Here is a 19,061-nt window from a genome sequence, read left to right on the forward strand (position 1 = left end):
CAGCTCCTGCATCCTAGCAAAAATGCAATTGCTTCCCAAGTGTGTATAGTCCCTGAGTAGGAAATGGCAGTGGTTTCTGGAGCCCTGGGATCCAGAAGTTGCTGCCAAATTTGAGAGGAGCCAAGGGACATGAGAGTGATAAAAACAGGAGGAAACATTATAAAATGAAAGTGAAGTGTGATCCCCCCGGGCAGAAAATAGCTGCTCCCGTTTAATTTATACTGCTTCCCATCATAGGGTGCCTCCTACAGGGAGCCTACCTTGTTTCATGTTTGGGACAAGAGTCAGACCTAAAGATACTCTGACTATCTTGGGGTACCCAAGATATTCCTTTTTATTAAGAAATAAAATTGGGGGGTGCCTGGGTGGCTCAGTCAGTTGGGCGTCCAACTTCAGCTCAGGTCTCTACTTAAAGGTTCCTATATTTAAATTCTGGCTTTGGGAGCGCCTGGGTGGCTCAGTCGGTTGAGCGTCCAACTTCAGCTCAGGTCATGATCTCACAGTCTGTGAGTTCGAGCCCCGCGTCGGGCTCTGTGCTGACAGCTCAGAGCCTGGAGCCTGTTTCGGATTCTGTGTCTCCCTCTCTGTCTGCCCCCCCCCATTCATGCTCTGTCCCTCTCTGTCTCAAAAAGAAATAAACATTAAAAAAATTTTTTTAATAAAAAAATTTAAAAAAAATAAAATTGGAAAGCAATTTAAATGACTTAATTGTCAGATGAAAAAGACTTCATTTCAGATATGTTCTTGAGGAAATTCTCCCTCGCTTCTCCTACTCAGTTAAAATTTATTATCTGCCTTGTAAGTTTTTAAGCACTTTCTGCTCAGTAGGGCCATAAAGACTGTACCTGCAAACCACCAGTTGTGTGTGACCTTGATCAGGTCGCTCAACCTCTCTGAGTCACCAACTGGCCATATGTAAAATTCTCCACACGTTATTCCCTCACAGTGAGCACAGCATATACAACAAGTATACAAAAATACAACCAGATACACTATTAATAATAATGCACACGTGATTACTTCATTAAGTATTATTTAATTCGGGTGCATCTGATTGACTCCCGAAATAGGCAAAACACCCCTAGCAAACAACAATGGGTAACTTACAGTTCTACACTGTTCTAACTGCTAGACACAACAAGACATTTATTCAACAGTAACTATTTATTTATTATAGCAGACCTATGCCATGTACTGGGAATAAAACAATTAGGTGAAACAGCCACTATCCCAACCCACCTTGCTACTTCCAGTAAATACTCATTGATTGACTCATTAAATGAAACCATTTTCAGTGACACCCAACTTCCCCCAGACTCCCCACTCTCTTCTTGCTCATTTCCTCCCTACCTGTAGTGGTTTCCAAGGCTTCCATCATGGCAAAAAGCTCTTTGCCTTACGCCAGTATTTTAAAGGTTCTCATTTCCAAAAAAAAAAAAAAAAAAGGTGTTCGAGGACTATAGAATCGCAAAAGAGACCTCAGCCACTTAGTGTCAAAATATGAGAGCTACCAGGGCACCTGGGTGGCTCAGTTAGATAACCATTGGATTTTGGGTTTCAGCTCAGGTTGTGTTCTCACAGTTCATGAGATTAAGCCCAGAGTCAGACTACCTGCTGACAGCATGGAGCCTGCTTGGAATTCTCCTCTCTCTCTGCATCCTCCCCCTCTTGCATGTGTATTCTCCCTCTCTCTCTCTCTCTCTCCCTCTGTCTCCCAAAATAAATAAATAAACTTTAAAAAAAAATATGAGAGCTACCAACAAACATCCCTCAGATATTGATGAGTGAATGACAGCAGGTGCCAGGGGCATCTTCAGGGAACTGTAAGGAGGAATGCTGAAGCAATTAAGTTTGGCAATAACTAGCCCGTGGGCCAGTATTGCAATTGCAGGAATGACTCTCTAAAGATGATGGGAAGATTTTAAGTTCAGAGAGAATCTACCAGGAAGACAAAATTACGTAAATACATATTGAGGACTGTTCATTAATCTGTCAAAGATGTATTTCATTACTGAGCCCTTGGGCACTGCAGAGGATTCAAGATCAGCCAGTATCAGCCCTGCCCTGACAAAGCTTCTAGTCTGGGAAGAGAAATAATGATATCTTGACCATCTCTTTATACCTGCAAATGTAAATTTCAAAATGGAGGTAATGGGAGTTGTAATGTTTGCAGACTTAAGCCATGTGATACCGTGCAAGGCTGTTCTTTTGATTTTTCTCCCACATGCTTGTCCTGGGACTAGGCTATAAGAAACAAGTGGAAACAAGAGATGTTATGACACTCTCTGACCCTGACAACAGGAAAGTTGCCTCTTTTTTTTCTATTTCTTACTCTTTCCCCCAAATCTTATGGTTATTTCCCTGGGTTATATGGACAACAAAGATACACATCATTAAGTTATTTCATATTTTTAATGGCTTCCCCCAATTCACTGCAAGTAGTTGTTCCCTGACTTTGCCTGCCCTCAGCCTCACGTGTACATGTCTACTTAAGCTTATGAACTGCGTCTCTGGGTGCACCACACCTCATCCTCCCCAGCTTCCCTGGAAGGTGTTCTCCCTCTGATAATGACGCTGCTAACACCAATACAAGCCGACACGCTGACAGAACCTACTGTGTCCCAGGAAATGTTCTAGGTACTATACATAATCAACTGAGTTAGCATCCATGACAGCTTATAGTACCTGTGAGATGGGTACTTATTTTTCCCCTCATTTACAGATGAGATTAGGTAGGGATTAGGTAGCTTCTCCAGAACCACACAGCCAGTAAAAAGCAGACCATGACTCAACCCTTGACAGAACTGGTTCTAGAGTCCACACTCTTTCTAAACACTACACTCTATTGCTTCTCTATCTCCTCAGATGGTGAAGCTTAGGAATATATTCCAGACCCTTAGGCATTTATTCTCAAACTAATCATTAAAGCCTCGTGTGTTAAACCTGACTACATGTTCTTAATTTATGGAGTATTCACACTATTTTACAAATATACCCAGGAGACCAAAACAGGGGAGAATGGTAAAAGCAAATCCACCCTATTCTATGTGCAGCGAACACATTCATGGCCCCCTAATCTGACTCTGCACGTGAGCACACGAGATACATAAATCTGAGCAGATTGGTTGTTCATATAAACAATTCAAAGCCTTATCATGCCTCTCTGAACTGACTCCAATTCATCAAAAATGTAGGAGCAGGTTATATATGGTACCCTCCATTAACTAAAAGACACCAATAAATTTCCAAAATGTAGGACTCAGCACCAAAAAAATATCTCCATGTGTGCGTCTGGGTGGAGAAATCCCCACATATATTGCAGAATTCCATGCAGCCACGTCTCCTCTGTGCAGTCTGGATCATGCATAATGCAACAGCACAACTGCTAACAGCAGGCGCGCACCAGATAATTTACACTTGTTTTTATGGACACGAGGAACTGATCTTTGAAGCTGTCCCTAATGAGATTCCGCTTGGCCCTAACAGCATCCTGAGAGAGTGTTCCGGTTTTCTACTTGGCATCCGGTGCATATTTATAATGCAGAATACAAGCTCATTTAAATTGCACATGTGGATTTTGGTGTCTTCCCTATTTTCAAGAAAGATTTTCATATACTAAGGAGCACTGACTCCTCAATTACTAAACCATACTTTACCTAAACAATGTCACTGCCAGTCACTACAGGTACTTATCAAAGAGGCAGGTCCATCAAAGGGCTTCTATCTACAAGGCGAAAAGCTCCCCCCAATTCTAGTTGAGCTCGCAAAGTCCAGAAACTCCAGTAGGTCTTCAGCCAAATGGCATCTCCAAAAAACCTAATTGCACAACACCTTCCTCAGGAGACACAGTCATGGAAACAGTCAGGGAAAAAAACCTGAAGTTGGTCACCTAAGTTAAAAACTTCCTGCCCCAAAGTGCTTGCCACCCAAGCCTCCTTTTCTTCTTATCTCCTCTCTTTTAAGCTCTGCTCCACATAAAATTTTTCCTTAAGCTTGGTACTTTATGCAGGGCTCTTTGAGTCACTTGGTTTCCAAGAGGTTTACAGTTTAGTCACCCATGATCAGAGCTCCACTGTATTCTTAGAGTTTCGCTTGTTTTCCCTTCCACCAAATTTTCAAAAAGGTTTTCAACTGCTACGTAACACCAGTGGTGAGAGGATGGTGTTATCTGTACTTAACCCAAAACACAGATTTCTGTCAAAATAGTTAGTCTAGAAGAGCTTATTAATAATTAAGTTTATCACATCAAAAAAAAAAGTTGCTACAAAACATCCGAGTACAGAATAAAACTAGTTGGTCTTATGCAAAATGCATGGTTCCCATGATAACAGATGACCCGTTTTCATGGTCCTCATTTCATGTCAACTCCACATATTAGGGGCAGTTGTCAGTCAGATTCCTGATGATCAGACTGAAGTATATCCTAATTAATTTTACGGTTCTATCCAATAACTGTTGACTCCAAATAGGATCAATGAACGAGCACTTGATAAAGGAGTTAAAACAATATAATTTCTGATGCCTCAGGGTTTAGAGAACAATATATGAAACCCAGATCTTTCAGGTCAAGTTGAAAGTGAAACTGATGTTTTTCCTATGTTAGAAATGAGAATTTACTACTGTCAGTGTAAATGTCAGTGGAAGGCAGGACAGATTATATAGCATTAGTGTGGGAGTAACAGAAATACTCACTCTGAGCTTCATCCAGCTCCACCTTGAAAAAAACATGGGAGACTTATAGAAGTTACCCTTTTTAAAGCCAAATATATGGTCAAGTCTAAATAGATGCTCTCAAAATGAACGGATGATGACAAAGGAGCACCAACTTCCCGGAGAAGCACATACTAAAGGAGTACTGAATCCTTGCAAGCTCAACTTGCGCTCATTCATTCAACAGGTATTTGGAGAGTATAGAGAATGTGTCTAGTACTGTGATAGGGGCTCTCAAGAGAAGCAGACAAAAATAAAATAAAACTAAAAAGACAGAGTAGCTGCTTTCATAGCCCACTGGAAGACAGTCATTTCACAAATAATTTAAAAATACATTTATGACAAGTGAGGCCAAGGAAAAGCATTACTTGTAGGTACTCTAAATACAGATCTTTCTCAACTTATAATGGGGCTACCTCCCAGTAAACCTATCATAAGTTGGAAAAAGTTAAATACATCTAACCTGTGGAGTATCATAGCTTAGCCTAGCCCACCTAAACTATACTCACAACACTTAAATTAATTAGCCTACAGTTGGGCAAAGTCATCTAACAGAAAGCCTATTTCATAATAAAGTGTTGACTATCTCATGCAATTTACTGAATACTATACTGAAAGTGAAAAACAGTATGGTTGTGTGGGTAAAGGATGTTGTGAGTGTACTATTGGTTGTTGATTTTCATGACTGCATCTTGACTGGGAGCTGTGGCTGCCACGGCCCAGCATCGCCAGAGAGGATCGAATCATGAATTGCTAGCCCAGGAAAAGATCCAAATTCAAATACAGTTTCTAATGAGTATCGCTTTTGCACCATGGTAAAGTCGAAAAATCCCACGTTGACCCGCTGGAAGTCAGGGACTATATAAAGGCTCACGTAATCCAGAGAGAGGGCAAGGGCTCCCCTAAAGGAGTGAGGAAGGAGGAGGAAAGAAAGAGGTTCTTTCCTAAAGGAGTTTCTCCTAAAGGAGGTTCTGTTGACATCATTCTGAACCTCCAAGTGCAAGGCAGTGGACCAGCCTGCTGTTCTCCCCACACCTCTCAGTACCTCTCACTTGGAAAACATAAAAAATAAAAAATCCAAGAGGTGTGCCTAGAAAGCTGGCTTTACAGCGTGTCTTCCCTTCAATGTCAATACCGAAAACAGGCAGGATCGAAGACCTTGGGAAAAATCGGTGGACAGATCACCAAAGTTGGCACTAACTGCTGCCAAATGTCTGGCTGGCACCAGTATACAGACTAAATTGGCCATAAAAACCTCACTGTAGTCCTTGCTCCTCTCAAAGGAAATCATTTCGTGATTCACAATGAGGCTTACCCAGAGGCCAGTCTTAGGGGGAGGCCTTGAATTTTGAGCTTAACTCAATTGCACGGTTTAGGGCAAGAGTTTCATGTTTCAGATGTGCAGTCAGGTAATCTGATCCCATCAGACTTTTAATGGCTTCTAAAAAATCCAAAGTGTTAAATCCTTTTCCCAGCCTCCCTCAGCGCAGTCTGAGGGTGTTTTTCCCCCAACCTCCACTCTCTGCACCCTCCCCCGTCTCTTAGTTTTCATACTCAAACTGTTACTAAGTCTGAGACACTAATTTAATACACATTTCTTAATCCTAAAGTCTGATTGTAATCTGTGTGCTAAAAGAGTGCACACATACCTAATGTACTCCCTTTAAAAAGCACTGAGAGGAAATAAAAGGATAATGGAAGTGGAATACGTAGAAACGGTGCTTTATTTCAGAAACAACACTATTACCGTGATTCCTTATAAGCCTGGGGAGAACATTCTCTGGTTCTGGGAAAACTCAAGGCAGCAGACCCAAGTAAATTCCACAGCTCCAGTAAAGGCACATCTCTTAGACTCACACTGTCTCAGGCAGCATGCAGGGAGCTGAGATAAGAGTTTAGTAAGTCTGTGCCCCTGGCTATCAGTAGGTTCACACAGACTCAATCCCTCCCTCCCAGTGTGGGAATCCCTAGGGAGACAGCACAGGCGCTAAAAACTTGAGAAGCAGAAGGAAACGGAAACAAAAACAAAAAATACAAACTTCTGAACAAGAATAAAACAGACACACCACATTTAACGGCATCGACAAGAGTTATGGTAATAATGGCTCATGTGCCACCATTAAGACTCTGCTGAAGCTGAAGGGTTAATGCTGGGGATGCGGTCATGACGTCATGATGAACAATATTATTGATACTAATAGCTACCATGCATTGAGCATTGAGATGCTGTGCTAAGTGTTTCACGAAGCACTAAGCATCATCTAATATAAACTTCACTATTACCTAGTGAACCATATATTACTATGATCCCCACGGTAAAGCTAAGGCACTAGTGGCAGAGAATACACCCAAGCACATGCAAGGGGCATGGGGGTGGAGAGACAGACTGGAATCTGGACACACTGGGGTTTTTTTGGGGGGGGGGGGAGGGCGGCTTTTCAAATGATTTCATTTTTTAAATATTTTTAAATGTGCCTAGATTTCTGCTGAGTAACACTCTCCTCCTGAGTTCTCCCCTCCAAAATACGTGTGTTCCTTCTTCCCTCTCTCATGTTCCTCTGTTTACAGCTTTATTAAGATATTAAGTCCAGCAGTGGCTCCTGCAGCCCGTGGTACAGCACCTCGCAAAACAGCACTGTTTGTTTATAAGGTGACACAACTTCCCGCAGAGTGTGGGGGCATGACTAAAATCCACTAATGGCCAGAAAGCTCATTTTAATTCTACACTTAACAAAATAAACACCTCATAAAGGCAGGTAAGCAGAAGCTACTTTTCACTCTGGACTGCTTTGTCTTAATAACCTTTGAAAGGAAGGAACCGACTGTGGGGAACGGGCTCTCGCACACGCAAAATACAATTATGGCGCAAAGAGACTGTGATAAAAGCAAAGCCCCTCATGTAAAGTTAAATTATTTTTTTCCTTAAAAGGGGGCTACCTCTCACAACCAGAGATCATTGCTAAATTGCAAAGGTTCTTTCTCTGCAAATTCTGGCTCCGTTAGTGGGATCTACAAGCCTGTCTCAAAAAAACAGGGCATTTGATTTCCCTGAAACCAATTCCCCAAAGGGTTGATTTCCCCCCCTCTTTTGTCCACAGAAAATGAAGTTCCATTCACATGTTGGAGGAAATATTTCAAAACATTCCCTTTTTCCTCAAAGTGCAGAATTTATGGTAACAGATAATTAACAACAAATGACAAACAATCTGAGCAGTAAAGGTCCCAGTTTGGTTGCCAAGATGATGGTATCAAATTCCAAGATAAACAGTGGAGCGTGCCGGCTGCCATTAACGCGGAGGGGTCGAGATGGAGAGATGCAAAACAGACGAGGCATCCACCACCAAGGGGCACAATGTGGAGCAAACAACCTCCCACAGGGTTATTATTCCCCTTCCGAATTCTCAGGAGTGTCACGGGCGTGGGGGTAGGACGGGGCTCACTCCACTGCACCGAACAGATACCCAGGCCTTTATATTTCACATGGGGAAAACATTAGATGCTTCTTTCAACGGCATGATGGAAAAATGAGGGCTTAAAATCCTATAGGAGTTAACACCTCCTTCCTCGCTTGTTCTTCCCAAACATCTGCCCTCCCCATCTTCTTTTCTTTAAATCTGTGGAGTCAAAATAGGTTTCAATATTACCAGTTGTGCCCACAATGTGAGGGTTAAGAACAAACTGAAAACAAGTTAACCTGTAAAAGTCAGAATCTGAGCACAACATATGGTAAGTCTCCTAAGATACTAACAGACGGCCAACCTTGGGAAATCGCAATTTCAGATATTCTTAGATTTCTCAAAAGCCAGTTTATAGTTCGTTATTTGTCAAATGGCTTTTTTCTAAAACTATTGAAATACAAACCTAAAGTCTGATTTACCTAAAAGGACCTAACAAATCGTTCCCTCTCAGAGATCAAAACAGGTCAATGTGTCAAAAATTGCCATTCGGATCCTTTCGAGGGCTGGATTCATTCATATGTGGGGTGGGCAGACACACTCCAGAAAGCAAAGGTGCAATTTGTCTTATCTCCCTATTGACTGATGTTTAGGGATGCTGACACTCTCCTGGTATCACAGTCAAGCCCAAGGCCAGGAACATCATAATTGCAAGAATGAGTTATGATCTAATGAATATATCTGCTAGTCTGTCTGTCTGTCTCTTTCTCTCTCCCTTCCTCCCTCTCTCTGTCTCCTTCACACCTACTCCCATTTCTCCTCTTCTCCATAAAACACACATCTCCTCATTATATTCCTTGCCCACCCAAGCAGGACCAGTATGCAAAAGTTGGTAACATTTTTAAAAATGGAATATGTTAAATATAAGGAAAGACCAAGGGCAATGGGTATATTTGTGATTTCAAAAAGAAAGTATCTAATACAGTCTGATCGGCTTCTGTAGTTATCTTTGAAGTCCTAAGGCAGAGCAAAATGAAACAAAAAGAGGAGTATGTTCCAAAACTCAGAACTAAAATAGAGCTAGTATACTGTCTATGTCATAGCAAAAGGCTAAATCAGGAAATTAAGGAAACATGCTTAGCTGGTGGAAGACTTAATTTTTTTCTTGATTTCGGTTTCAAGTCTTTGTGCAAAACACATTTTAAACTAAGTGTGCAATATGTAAACGGTTTGAAACTTGGTCTGTGGCCCAAATACCTAAAACCAAATACCACAAGTAAGCCACTTTTCTTAGCCAATCAGTATAAATGCCAAAATAGCCCACCGCAAGATGGGAAAAGATATTTTTCCAATCCAAGAATTATCAAATCTTTGAGCTGGAAGGTTTCAGAGGCTCTCTGCACAAAGACATAAATGGGCTTGAGTACAGTCTGTGTCACGGCAATCTTTCAAGGAAGCCACTACCAAAAGAGGAACCAAGAATGGTTTAATTCTCACTTGGAATTTTAAAGTTCAATAATATCAAGTACTGAACATTTACCTGTTTGCTTTATTAATGGCACTAGCTTTTCTTTCTCTTTTCTTTTTTCAACTGCTGTCAAGAGCTTTACTACTTAATATAAAACTGCACAAAAATTTAAACCCACTAGAGGGGCTTATATTCTTGATTTGTGGTAAAAGAAGAAAATACGAAAAGCCTGCAAAAATGCATTTTCTTATGTACATTTTACCCTTCTACAGGGACAGAAATTGAAGGAAAAAAAAACCTTCAAAGCAAAATAGAATAAAAATATGCAGACCCAAATACTGCAAGGGCCAATAAATCCAACAGAGTTTCCTCTTTGCAGAGTTAGTGTTTCTACACAAAGCCTCCAAGTGTACTTCTGCATTAAAGAAAAAAAAAAGGCAGACTAACATGGTGGTCTGCAAAAGGGTGGTGGTTTTGTCCATACTGATAGTGAAATAACAGTCCAATCATGCCAGGATGGCTACTGAAACATCTAGTTTGCAGCAGGCAGTGGAAGTCTAAAAGGGAATAAAATATGGAAGAACAGAGCTGAAGAAAAACTGAAAAGGAAGAAAAACAAGCTGATGAACAGATCTTTGGAGACGCAGCAAGCTCATTTTCCTTTTTAGAAATAATTCAGAATGACCTAGAATTCGCTATACAACACATGGTAGATTCAGTGACATTGGTTTTGCTTCGATATCTTGAAATCTACACAGTCATAAGCTCTAAAATCTCAGAATTAAAATTAAATATGTCTCAAATACAGACTCCCTATTGCATAACTTCCTGGTTAGCCATTTTGTATGCTTGTCTCAAAACATCTCCATGAAGGAAGTTTAAAAAAAAATAAATAACAAAACCTGTACTTAGAGCAGGAGACAGATTCAATCCGTAAAGAGAGGTGATCTGGTGGTTTCCCAGTTTCAGGATGTGTCTATCCATTGTGGCCACACTTTCCCTTTGAATCTTTCTTTATCTCTATAAATGGAAGTATTTCAGAATTTAAAAACCAAGTAGATGGGATCGACTTTGTCAAAATTCTTTACCCTCCCCGAAAGTCAAGAAACCAAAAAACATACAAAAAATACTACCTAGTTATACAACATACAACCAGGTTCTAAGAACAAATCCATATGGACAAAAAAAAAAAAAACTATCTAATTTTAGGTTGCCTTTTTAATGCTTGAATGCAAACAAAGAAATCTACAGAACAAGAAAAAAGTTAGCTCTAAAATGAAGTCAAACTGTCACGGACCACAAGACCAGTACCCTCAGGGAGTATATAAGAAAAAGAACTTATTTTTGAAAAGAAATGAGAGAGGAAAAGAAAAATACTCTGTGTTTACATAGGAGTGCAAACGAAAAGGGCCATTCAGCATCTCCACGATGAATTTCAGATTGAAAACATTAACAAAAATTATGGCCATGCTAATGTGCAGGCCAGTGATAAATCTCTAATGAGAACGAGTGGCTTACCATGAGAAAAAAATGTTTAGAATTTTTTTTTTTCAAACAGCTAATGCAGCCCAGCTCCAGAGCAAAGGATGAATTTCTACCTTGTTAGTCAAGTACAGTTTCACAGAGCCCCAGACATTCATTCATTCACTGATAATACTCTTCCTCTGGGGTGAGTGTTAGGGGGTCATGTCTCTTCTCCCTCTCCACCATATCCCCATGATGCCTCACTATTATATCCTTTTCCTACAGAATACTACTAATGATGAGGGATTTATGTTCTTAATTCCAAACAGACCTAAAGAAAAGAAACAGAAGAAATCTGAAGCTGCCAGACCAGAGTAGGAGACAATGACGCCAAAGGGCATCAAGTCCTGAAATTAAGAGAAGCCCAATGTACTATATGACCATAGATTTAATTAGTGACCAAGGCAGGACTACCATATAAGTTCCCTGAAGTACTATCAAGTAGTCCACTACTGCAAGCTATTTCTTTACAAAAGTGAACCTGAAAATACTAGACAAACTTCCCTTCAGGTATAGGATGAAAAAGGAGGCGGCATCTTTGACACCTGCCCCCACCTTCCCACACATGTGCAAGTTGAATCATACTGAACAAATAAACAGCCTTTGGTCAATTCCTTGATTATAACATAAAATAAAGCAAGTGCCACTCAAAGAAGGTGGACCCAAAGAAAGTAGAAGATTTACATTTGTGTCAGCTTTTAGTGCAAATCTGGCAGACAAAGCAGAAGGACCTGTAGACACATTACATTTTTATCATTCTTAAAAAAATGTTTTTCTCAAAAAAGCATTACATCGTTGTTATAAAAATGAGTCAAACCACATACAAGCATATAAAATAAAAAGCGAAAGGTCTTTACCCACTACTCCCTCCCCCAATTCATTCCCTAAATAATCACCAGTAACACTGGTGTTCCTTTCTACATACTTGTACATTTTTTTTAACCAAAAGGCACCGTTTCATAATTCCCTCCTATAACTTTGTTTTTGCATCTAAGGATGCCTAACATGGACCTAAAATAAACAGTTACTTCCCACCACAAAACATGGAACTTCAGATCACACAAACAAACAAAATCCTATAAGAATTGAGAATGGAATCACCAAGATACCCTAAAAGCTTCAGGTCATTTTTGACTCACAACGTCCAAACAAATACTGACAAGTACTATACAATGCAATATAGCAAAAAGAACACAAGTTGGGCTTGTCAGATTTTATACAACCAAGGATCTTCGGAAAGGAAGATGTTAAAGCGTATCTCATGTTCACCAGTTTGACACAAGACCATACAGACAAGATCATAAATATTATCACAGCATCTAGTTATCCATTGTTATCTTTCAGGCACTATATGTCATATGCTTTATCGCACTTAATATTCACAACTGTCTTAAAGGGTCGTTCGACCCATTTTGCAGACAACAAGACTCAGTCATTTGTCCATCATCACTCACCAAACTAGTAACTGGCAGGATCAACACTTGTATATAGATTTCTGATCTCAGACCACATCCTCAGCTATTATGTGAACATTGTCTTCATTCCCTAGCCAAAGCTCTGGCCCTTTGCACTCAATCCTGATTATAGTTAATTCTTGATGCTCCTGTGTTAACCACAACCATAGGTGAGGAGCCTAAGACATTGATGAGGGTACAAGAACCTGAGAACAGGCAAAGAGGAAGAAGGCCACAGTGATTTCACATAGAATAACTAGGCAACACTCAGTTCACTGGATTCCTTCTCCCCTTACGACTGTCACTCCCAAGGAGTAACTGGAAGTTAAGTGAGGTAATCCTAGGTTGTGTATAACCCTGACAGGCACCAAGAAGTCAGAACACCTGCCAACCCTGATAGCCAAATATCCCATTCAGAAAAGTTTGCTGGGAATGATTCCTTGAGGAAGATAGGACAAAACTTACCAGTGACTTTCTTATTTATTCACTTATTTTTACTCCACTGATTTTCAAAATGAATTGAGACAGCTTAGAACAAAAAAATGCAGACTCAGTAAAACAATCAGTAAAAACAGCTAAACAAATAATGAGTATTAACTATGTACTAAGAACTCCTCTAGGAATTTCACAAGTAATAACTGCTTTAACCTTCACAGCAACCTTTTGAGTAGGCACTATTTTTATCATCCACATTTCACAAATGGAAAAAGAAAACACAGAGAACTTAATACATTTGCCCACAGTTGGTTACACAGCTAGTAAGTGGTGCAAACCAGGTTTTAAATCTAACAATCATATTCCACTAGAGATGTCAAACACCATACTACGCTGCCTCCCAAAAACAAGTGTAAAAGAACATGAGCAGAGTGATATTCCAGGGGTGTTGACAACTGAAGACAAAGACACGCAAAGTGACTAAAACTGAAAATAAAATATGATGTGAGCTTCCTAGCAACCAAGCCTTAAAGACAAAGGTGAAGAATTAACCTCAGTAGGGTGACCAACCCTCCTGGTTAGCACAGCACTAACGGGTCTCCCAAAATACAGGACTTTCAGTGCAAAAGCTGAGATGGCTGAATACCCTCCTAAAAAAGTTTTATAATATCTTATTGGGCCTCAGATAATTAAAAATATACAAAATTCTTATGATGCTTTCAAACCTACATTGGTTCCTTCAGTGCCTCCTCCCACCAACATTAAAAATACTAAATACTGAATGATTTTCTCAACATTCTGCCTGGGATGTTGAGGAATTGTAGGGATGTGTGGGATTGAAGAAAATAATGGAGGGATTGTAGAAAAATGAAGTTCTGTTAATTGTTGGTTTTCAATCATCACATCTAATACTACATTCAAGAATCTGAGTAAGAGGGGCACACAAATTCTTGGCTAAATTCTGCCCTGTCAACTCTAGCTGTACTTTAATATTCTTTCCCAAGGTCACATAGGATTGCTTTCTTTAAAAAAATCTTCCTTGAGATATTACCATTTGCAAAAAGCACAGACGGACCTAGAGGTATTACGCTAAGTATACTAAGTCAGACAGAGAAAGACAAATACCATACGATTTCATATATATATATACATGTATATATATATATGTATACATGTATATATATATATAGAGAGAGAGAGAGAGAGAGGGAGAGGGAGGGACTCTAAAAAGCAAAACAAAATCATAAACAAAAGCAGAAACAGACCCAGAAATATAAAGAATAAACTGATGGTTGCCAGAAGGGAGAGGGGTGGGGGATGGGCAAAACGGGTGCAGGTGAGTGGGAGATCCAGGCTTCCAGTTATGGAATGAATAAGTCATGGGGATGAAAGTAGAGCACAGGAAACATAGTCAATGGTGTTGTAATAGTATTGTACAGTAACAGATGGTAGCTACACTTGTGGTGAGCATAGCATAAGGTATAGAGTTGTCAAATCAGTATGTTGTACACCTGAAACGAATGTAACATTGTGTGTCAACTATACTTCAATTAAAAAAAAAAAAATCTTCCCTATGTCACAGGCAGAGATGCAGGCCAGTGGTTCTTAGAAAGCTTGGTGACAGCCTCGTCAGAACTCACAGGAGAAACCAAATCAAGACCAAGTAGTAAATCTCCTCAAGTCACTTGAAACAATAGCTTTGAAATCAGTGATGATCTTGATGGAGATGGGAAACAAGTCTTATGTATCCCCCCTATAGCAACCCCTTGCAAATAAATGTTGTGTTAACAGCAATCTTAATCTCAGTATGTCAGAGCTAAAAAGATCCATAGCTATCATTTAGTGCAAATGTGTACAGATGAGTAAACTGAGGCATGGAGAAGAAAACTAAATTGCCAAGGGTGGGTCACAAAATTGACGTCAGACTACCTGAATTAAATGGGAAGTGAGAGATTCCTTAATTAAGGCCAAAAAAAAAAAAAAAAAAAAACCCATAGTTTGTGTGAAAGAAAACAACAGACCATTTAAGGGACCAGAATTGGAATTCCAATTCAGGTGATCCATTACAGGTCTTCATGGACCTCAGTTGCAAATGAAAAAGGAAAGGAAACATTTTAAGGATCCCATGCAAAATAATCAACAACTATTCAAGTGGAAAAGACAAAGTATCTTCGGGGAAAAGGAACAAGCCTCTGCCATGACATGTTGAAAATTTCAGAAAAAATGAAGGAATTTTAGACTAAGTATTTTATGGATATTTTCCAAACAATATAAGTTTCTATTTAGAATAAGCCCACTTTTTTAATATAAAAGAAATGTAACACGATCACATGTACCCAAGAGACCTGCATGCCTAGACTGTGCTAGGGCACCAAGCAAGGAAAAGTCAAGCCAAGGAAAAAGTGAGCCAGCAGCTTCACGTACACTCACACCTTCGTACAAACACTCAAAATGTTAAGAAAGAACAGAAAAATTCCAATGAAAAGCTCCAAATCTAAGTCACAATATCTCATCTCAATGCACAGTCAAATCAATGGATCGCTCAATCAACCCATCAATCAGTGTTTCTGAACAACTGTTACACGCTCTCAATCATTGCTTTTAGGAAACGAATAAGGGAGACAGAGATAATGATGCAGGTGATATGGGCTGAAATAACGACCAGGGATGTTGTGTTGGGAAGGGGGGGCACAGTCAGTATGGACTAGGAGACATAAAAGAGGTTTTACAGATGCAGAGAGGCCTGAACTGGCTCGAGGTATTTGATGAGCAGAACATAAATGTGAGTGTCTCAGCCATGAGAAGCGATGAAAGCAATGGCACCAAGAAGGAGAGGCCCAAGGTGTGCTCAGGTGACCGTGAAGCAACTTATATGGCTGGAACAAAGGGTTCAGGTGGGATGCCCTCAGCAGGTGATAAAGGTGAAAAGGCAAGTGTCCTCTATTCCAAGGTGGGATGTCCAGTAAAAGGGCTACACAGCTATCCAGGCTACAACTACAAAACCCATTTCGCAAGTGAAAAAAAGTTTCAAAAAAGGTATAATTTGATCCTTGGAATTTCTCATGGCTAGATCTAAGCAGATTAGTTCTAAGGTTGCATGCTTTTTTAATATCTCTGTTCATTCACAGTTCACCAGCAGAATCTTATGGTCATGGATGAGTAAAGACTTAAGGTGATATTCCCTATCAGGCATCTTCCAAGGAATTGGAGGCAAAACATACTTTCTTCTGCCTGAAAGGAACAGAATCCACAAAGTTCTTTGTGATTCTTTAATACAAAATGTCACACGAGCAGAACAGAGCTAAAGGTATCCTAAGTCCAGCTTGCACAAATTCTATAACATATTTGAAGAAAAAGAAATCATTAGGAGCAGAAGAATAAAAGGAAAATTTTGAAATGAACCGAGTTATTGTTCAGAAAAGCCATTTTAACAAAGGAAAATCTTATTCACCTTAAAAACTTTTCCTTAATATCATGTTAACAAATCCTTCATCATCATGAATATATTCTGATTTAAAGAAAGTATAAAATTCTTCAAAGATAGTTTAGCACTAACCATTTCCAAGGATTTCTTTCTCTTTTTCTTTTTTCCAGAAATCCCATTATAGGTAATTGAGTGGCTCTACAGAATATACTTGCAAAGTAACATCCTAGTATTTGCACTAATACCCAGGCAGTCAAGAAAGATCTTTTTGTTTGGCTAGTGTTTCTAAACTAAGGGGGGGGGGGAGAGGTATGTGAATGTGTTCTGTATGTGTGTGGGGGGGGGGAGGGGGGACCCTACTATTTTTCAAATGCTCCAATAAAACAAATGCTAAAAAAAGAGCTTGTGACTTAGGCCCCAAGTTCAGTTCTGCCAGGAATGGAAAAAACAGTCAACAGAGCTCTAACCTCCTTTCTCTCTTGACTATACAATGGTTTTCAAAGAGGTTTAGTCCTACTATGAAAGACTCACGTTAAGACACTGGAAGGGTCTAATAGAGAATGAACACCAGGCATTGAATAAACCAGGGAGATGATGACCTTTTGCCCCTTCTGATGAGAGCCCAGCACATCCTGTAGCAAAGGAAGAGAAACAAGCTGGTATGCACCAGGTGCTGCAAAACCCTTGCCTCTGGGTTTCTCCCACACTCTGTTCCTTAAACAGTTTAAAACTGAAACATGACTTAAATAGTATTAGGGAGCGAGAGAAAAGTACAATTCCTGGAACCGACTGTTCCACTGTCCCTTAATCCTTTGTTCTCCATATTGTTGGAGTCCTGCAGCATGCAGCACACGTTCCACCAGCAACAGGCAAGACAATGGATTTAGCAGTGGCTGGACAATTAGTCCCAATTAGGCCTATTTCTCAGCTGAATGTAAAGGGGTAGTGGGGTGAGGTGTGGGGGGAAAAACTACAGAAATTTTAAAGAAATATTTCACCATGGAGGCAAACAATGCAACGTGAAGCAAATTGAACCAGGGGTCAGAAGACTCTGCCAAAAGTCACTGTGTGGCAGTAGGCAAATACCTTAACCTCTCTGTTGTCCACAAAATGTGGGCAACCAACCACCACCCCTTAGATCTGACGATCTCAAGTCAAATTATGGTTGAAAGTCCTCTGAAAACTGAAAAGGTTACACAGATGTAGAGTATTCCTCTGAGCTGTACTTGGAACCACAGATACCAATCTGTTTTACGAATCACATAACTTTTATTCTCCCTGACAGAAGTCATTAGTGACTTTCTTATTTTACTTCTATTTTCTTGACTGATAATTTTTTTTTGGTTCACGAGTGATACTTACATATGTACATGTGGCGGCTGGAATCTGCTCTGGTTGATGTTGTAGTGTGTGAATGCCTGGGTGGGGTTTGAGCTGTACTCATCCACCGTTATGGTAACTTTGCCTTGAGAAGGAATCCCATGAGCCATCCTTCCTCCCTATAGGCATGAGCAATTCACAACTTTCCGGAGCAAAGGATGGAAGCAGGCATGGTGTGTTTCAGCCAACCGCTGAACCCAAGGATCTACACATCAATACCACTGTGCGTTTCTGAAAAAAAAAAAAAAATTATAAAATGAGAACAAAGAAAAAGAAGGTGTTTAAGAAATGTCAGCTAGGACACCGGGATGTGCAATTGGCTCAAGAAAAATCTTAATATGTGTTGTTACCTCGTGGATACAACCTTTTCCAACCCTCACCCTGCAGGTACTTCAGAGTGGACACTGCAGTCCATCTAACACTGCTGGCTGCTAGCAAATCACTTCAGCGGTGTTCAAACTAAGATTTCCTCTTTAATTATAATTATGGCACTTAACATGAATTACGGAAGGGGCATATCCACAGTTGCCATGGTGTCTAACTATAAATGGTTTGTGCTCGAAGTGGAGAATCTTCCAAACCTTCCCTGTTAATTGGAATGTTTGGTCTGTACAGAGTTGATGTCATAGAATAATTTGAAATTTCAATGCTTAACACAGTCATATAACACAATGACCAGTGTAAATTTAAAATGCTGCACTTATAGGGGCGCCTGGGTGGCTTAGTCGGTTAGGCATCTGACTCTTGGTTTCAGCTCAGGTCAGGATCTTACAGTTTGTGGGTTTGAGCCCTTTGTCGGGCTCCGTGCTGACAGTGTGCAGCCTGAGCACTCCTGCTCTCTCTCTCTTTCACAAAAAATAAAATAAAATAAATAAATAAAATAAAATAAAATAAAATAAAATGCTACACTTACAATAGATACCAGTGTGTAATTATAATACATAATATGTGCATGTTACACATAATTTTTTCTTTCACAAGCAGTTCCCCATAAACGTAGGTGCTCAACGCCTGGTATACATATGTACTCCACTCTGGCCAAGAATCTTATGGTAAGGCAAATCGTTCTTGCTAAATGTAATATAATTTCTTTAAACACTCCAGTCACGTGGGGTAAAGTTAAACACATTTAGGCTTGGACCACGACTCTGGATGCATTCATTACGGCCCCTCTTAAGAGCCCAAAGAGAACACTGAAGGGGGGCAGCCATTACATCTACCATCTCATTCTTGCTTGGTGCTGTATAATTCTCAGTAGTTGGTTTCATTCT

The 19,061-nt window shown here is 40.0% G+C and overlaps 1 protein-coding gene across 1 annotated transcript in view; it reads right to left on the minus strand.

The window, feature by feature from the left end:
* The window catches only part of MPPED2 (metallophosphoesterase domain containing 2), a 167,728-nt gene extending 149,828 nt beyond the window's left edge, over nucleotides 1-17,900 (minus strand). Inside the window, exon 1 of the mRNA XM_047072506.1 lies at nucleotides 17,773-17,900. Within this exon, the coding sequence (XP_046928462.1) occupies nucleotides 17,773-17,900 (128 nt within the window). The remainder of the gene's footprint in view (nucleotides 1-17,772) is intronic.
* Nucleotides 17,901-19,061: the final 1,161 nt, after the last annotated feature.

Source organism: Lynx rufus, unplaced genomic scaffold, assembly GCF_022079265.1.
Source record: "Lynx rufus isolate CCGP_SWC_20201006 ecotype Redwood Valley unplaced genomic scaffold, mLynRuf1.p SCAF_9, whole genome shotgun sequence".
NCBI classification, from domain to species: Eukaryota; Metazoa; Chordata; class Mammalia; order Carnivora; family Felidae; genus Lynx; species Lynx rufus.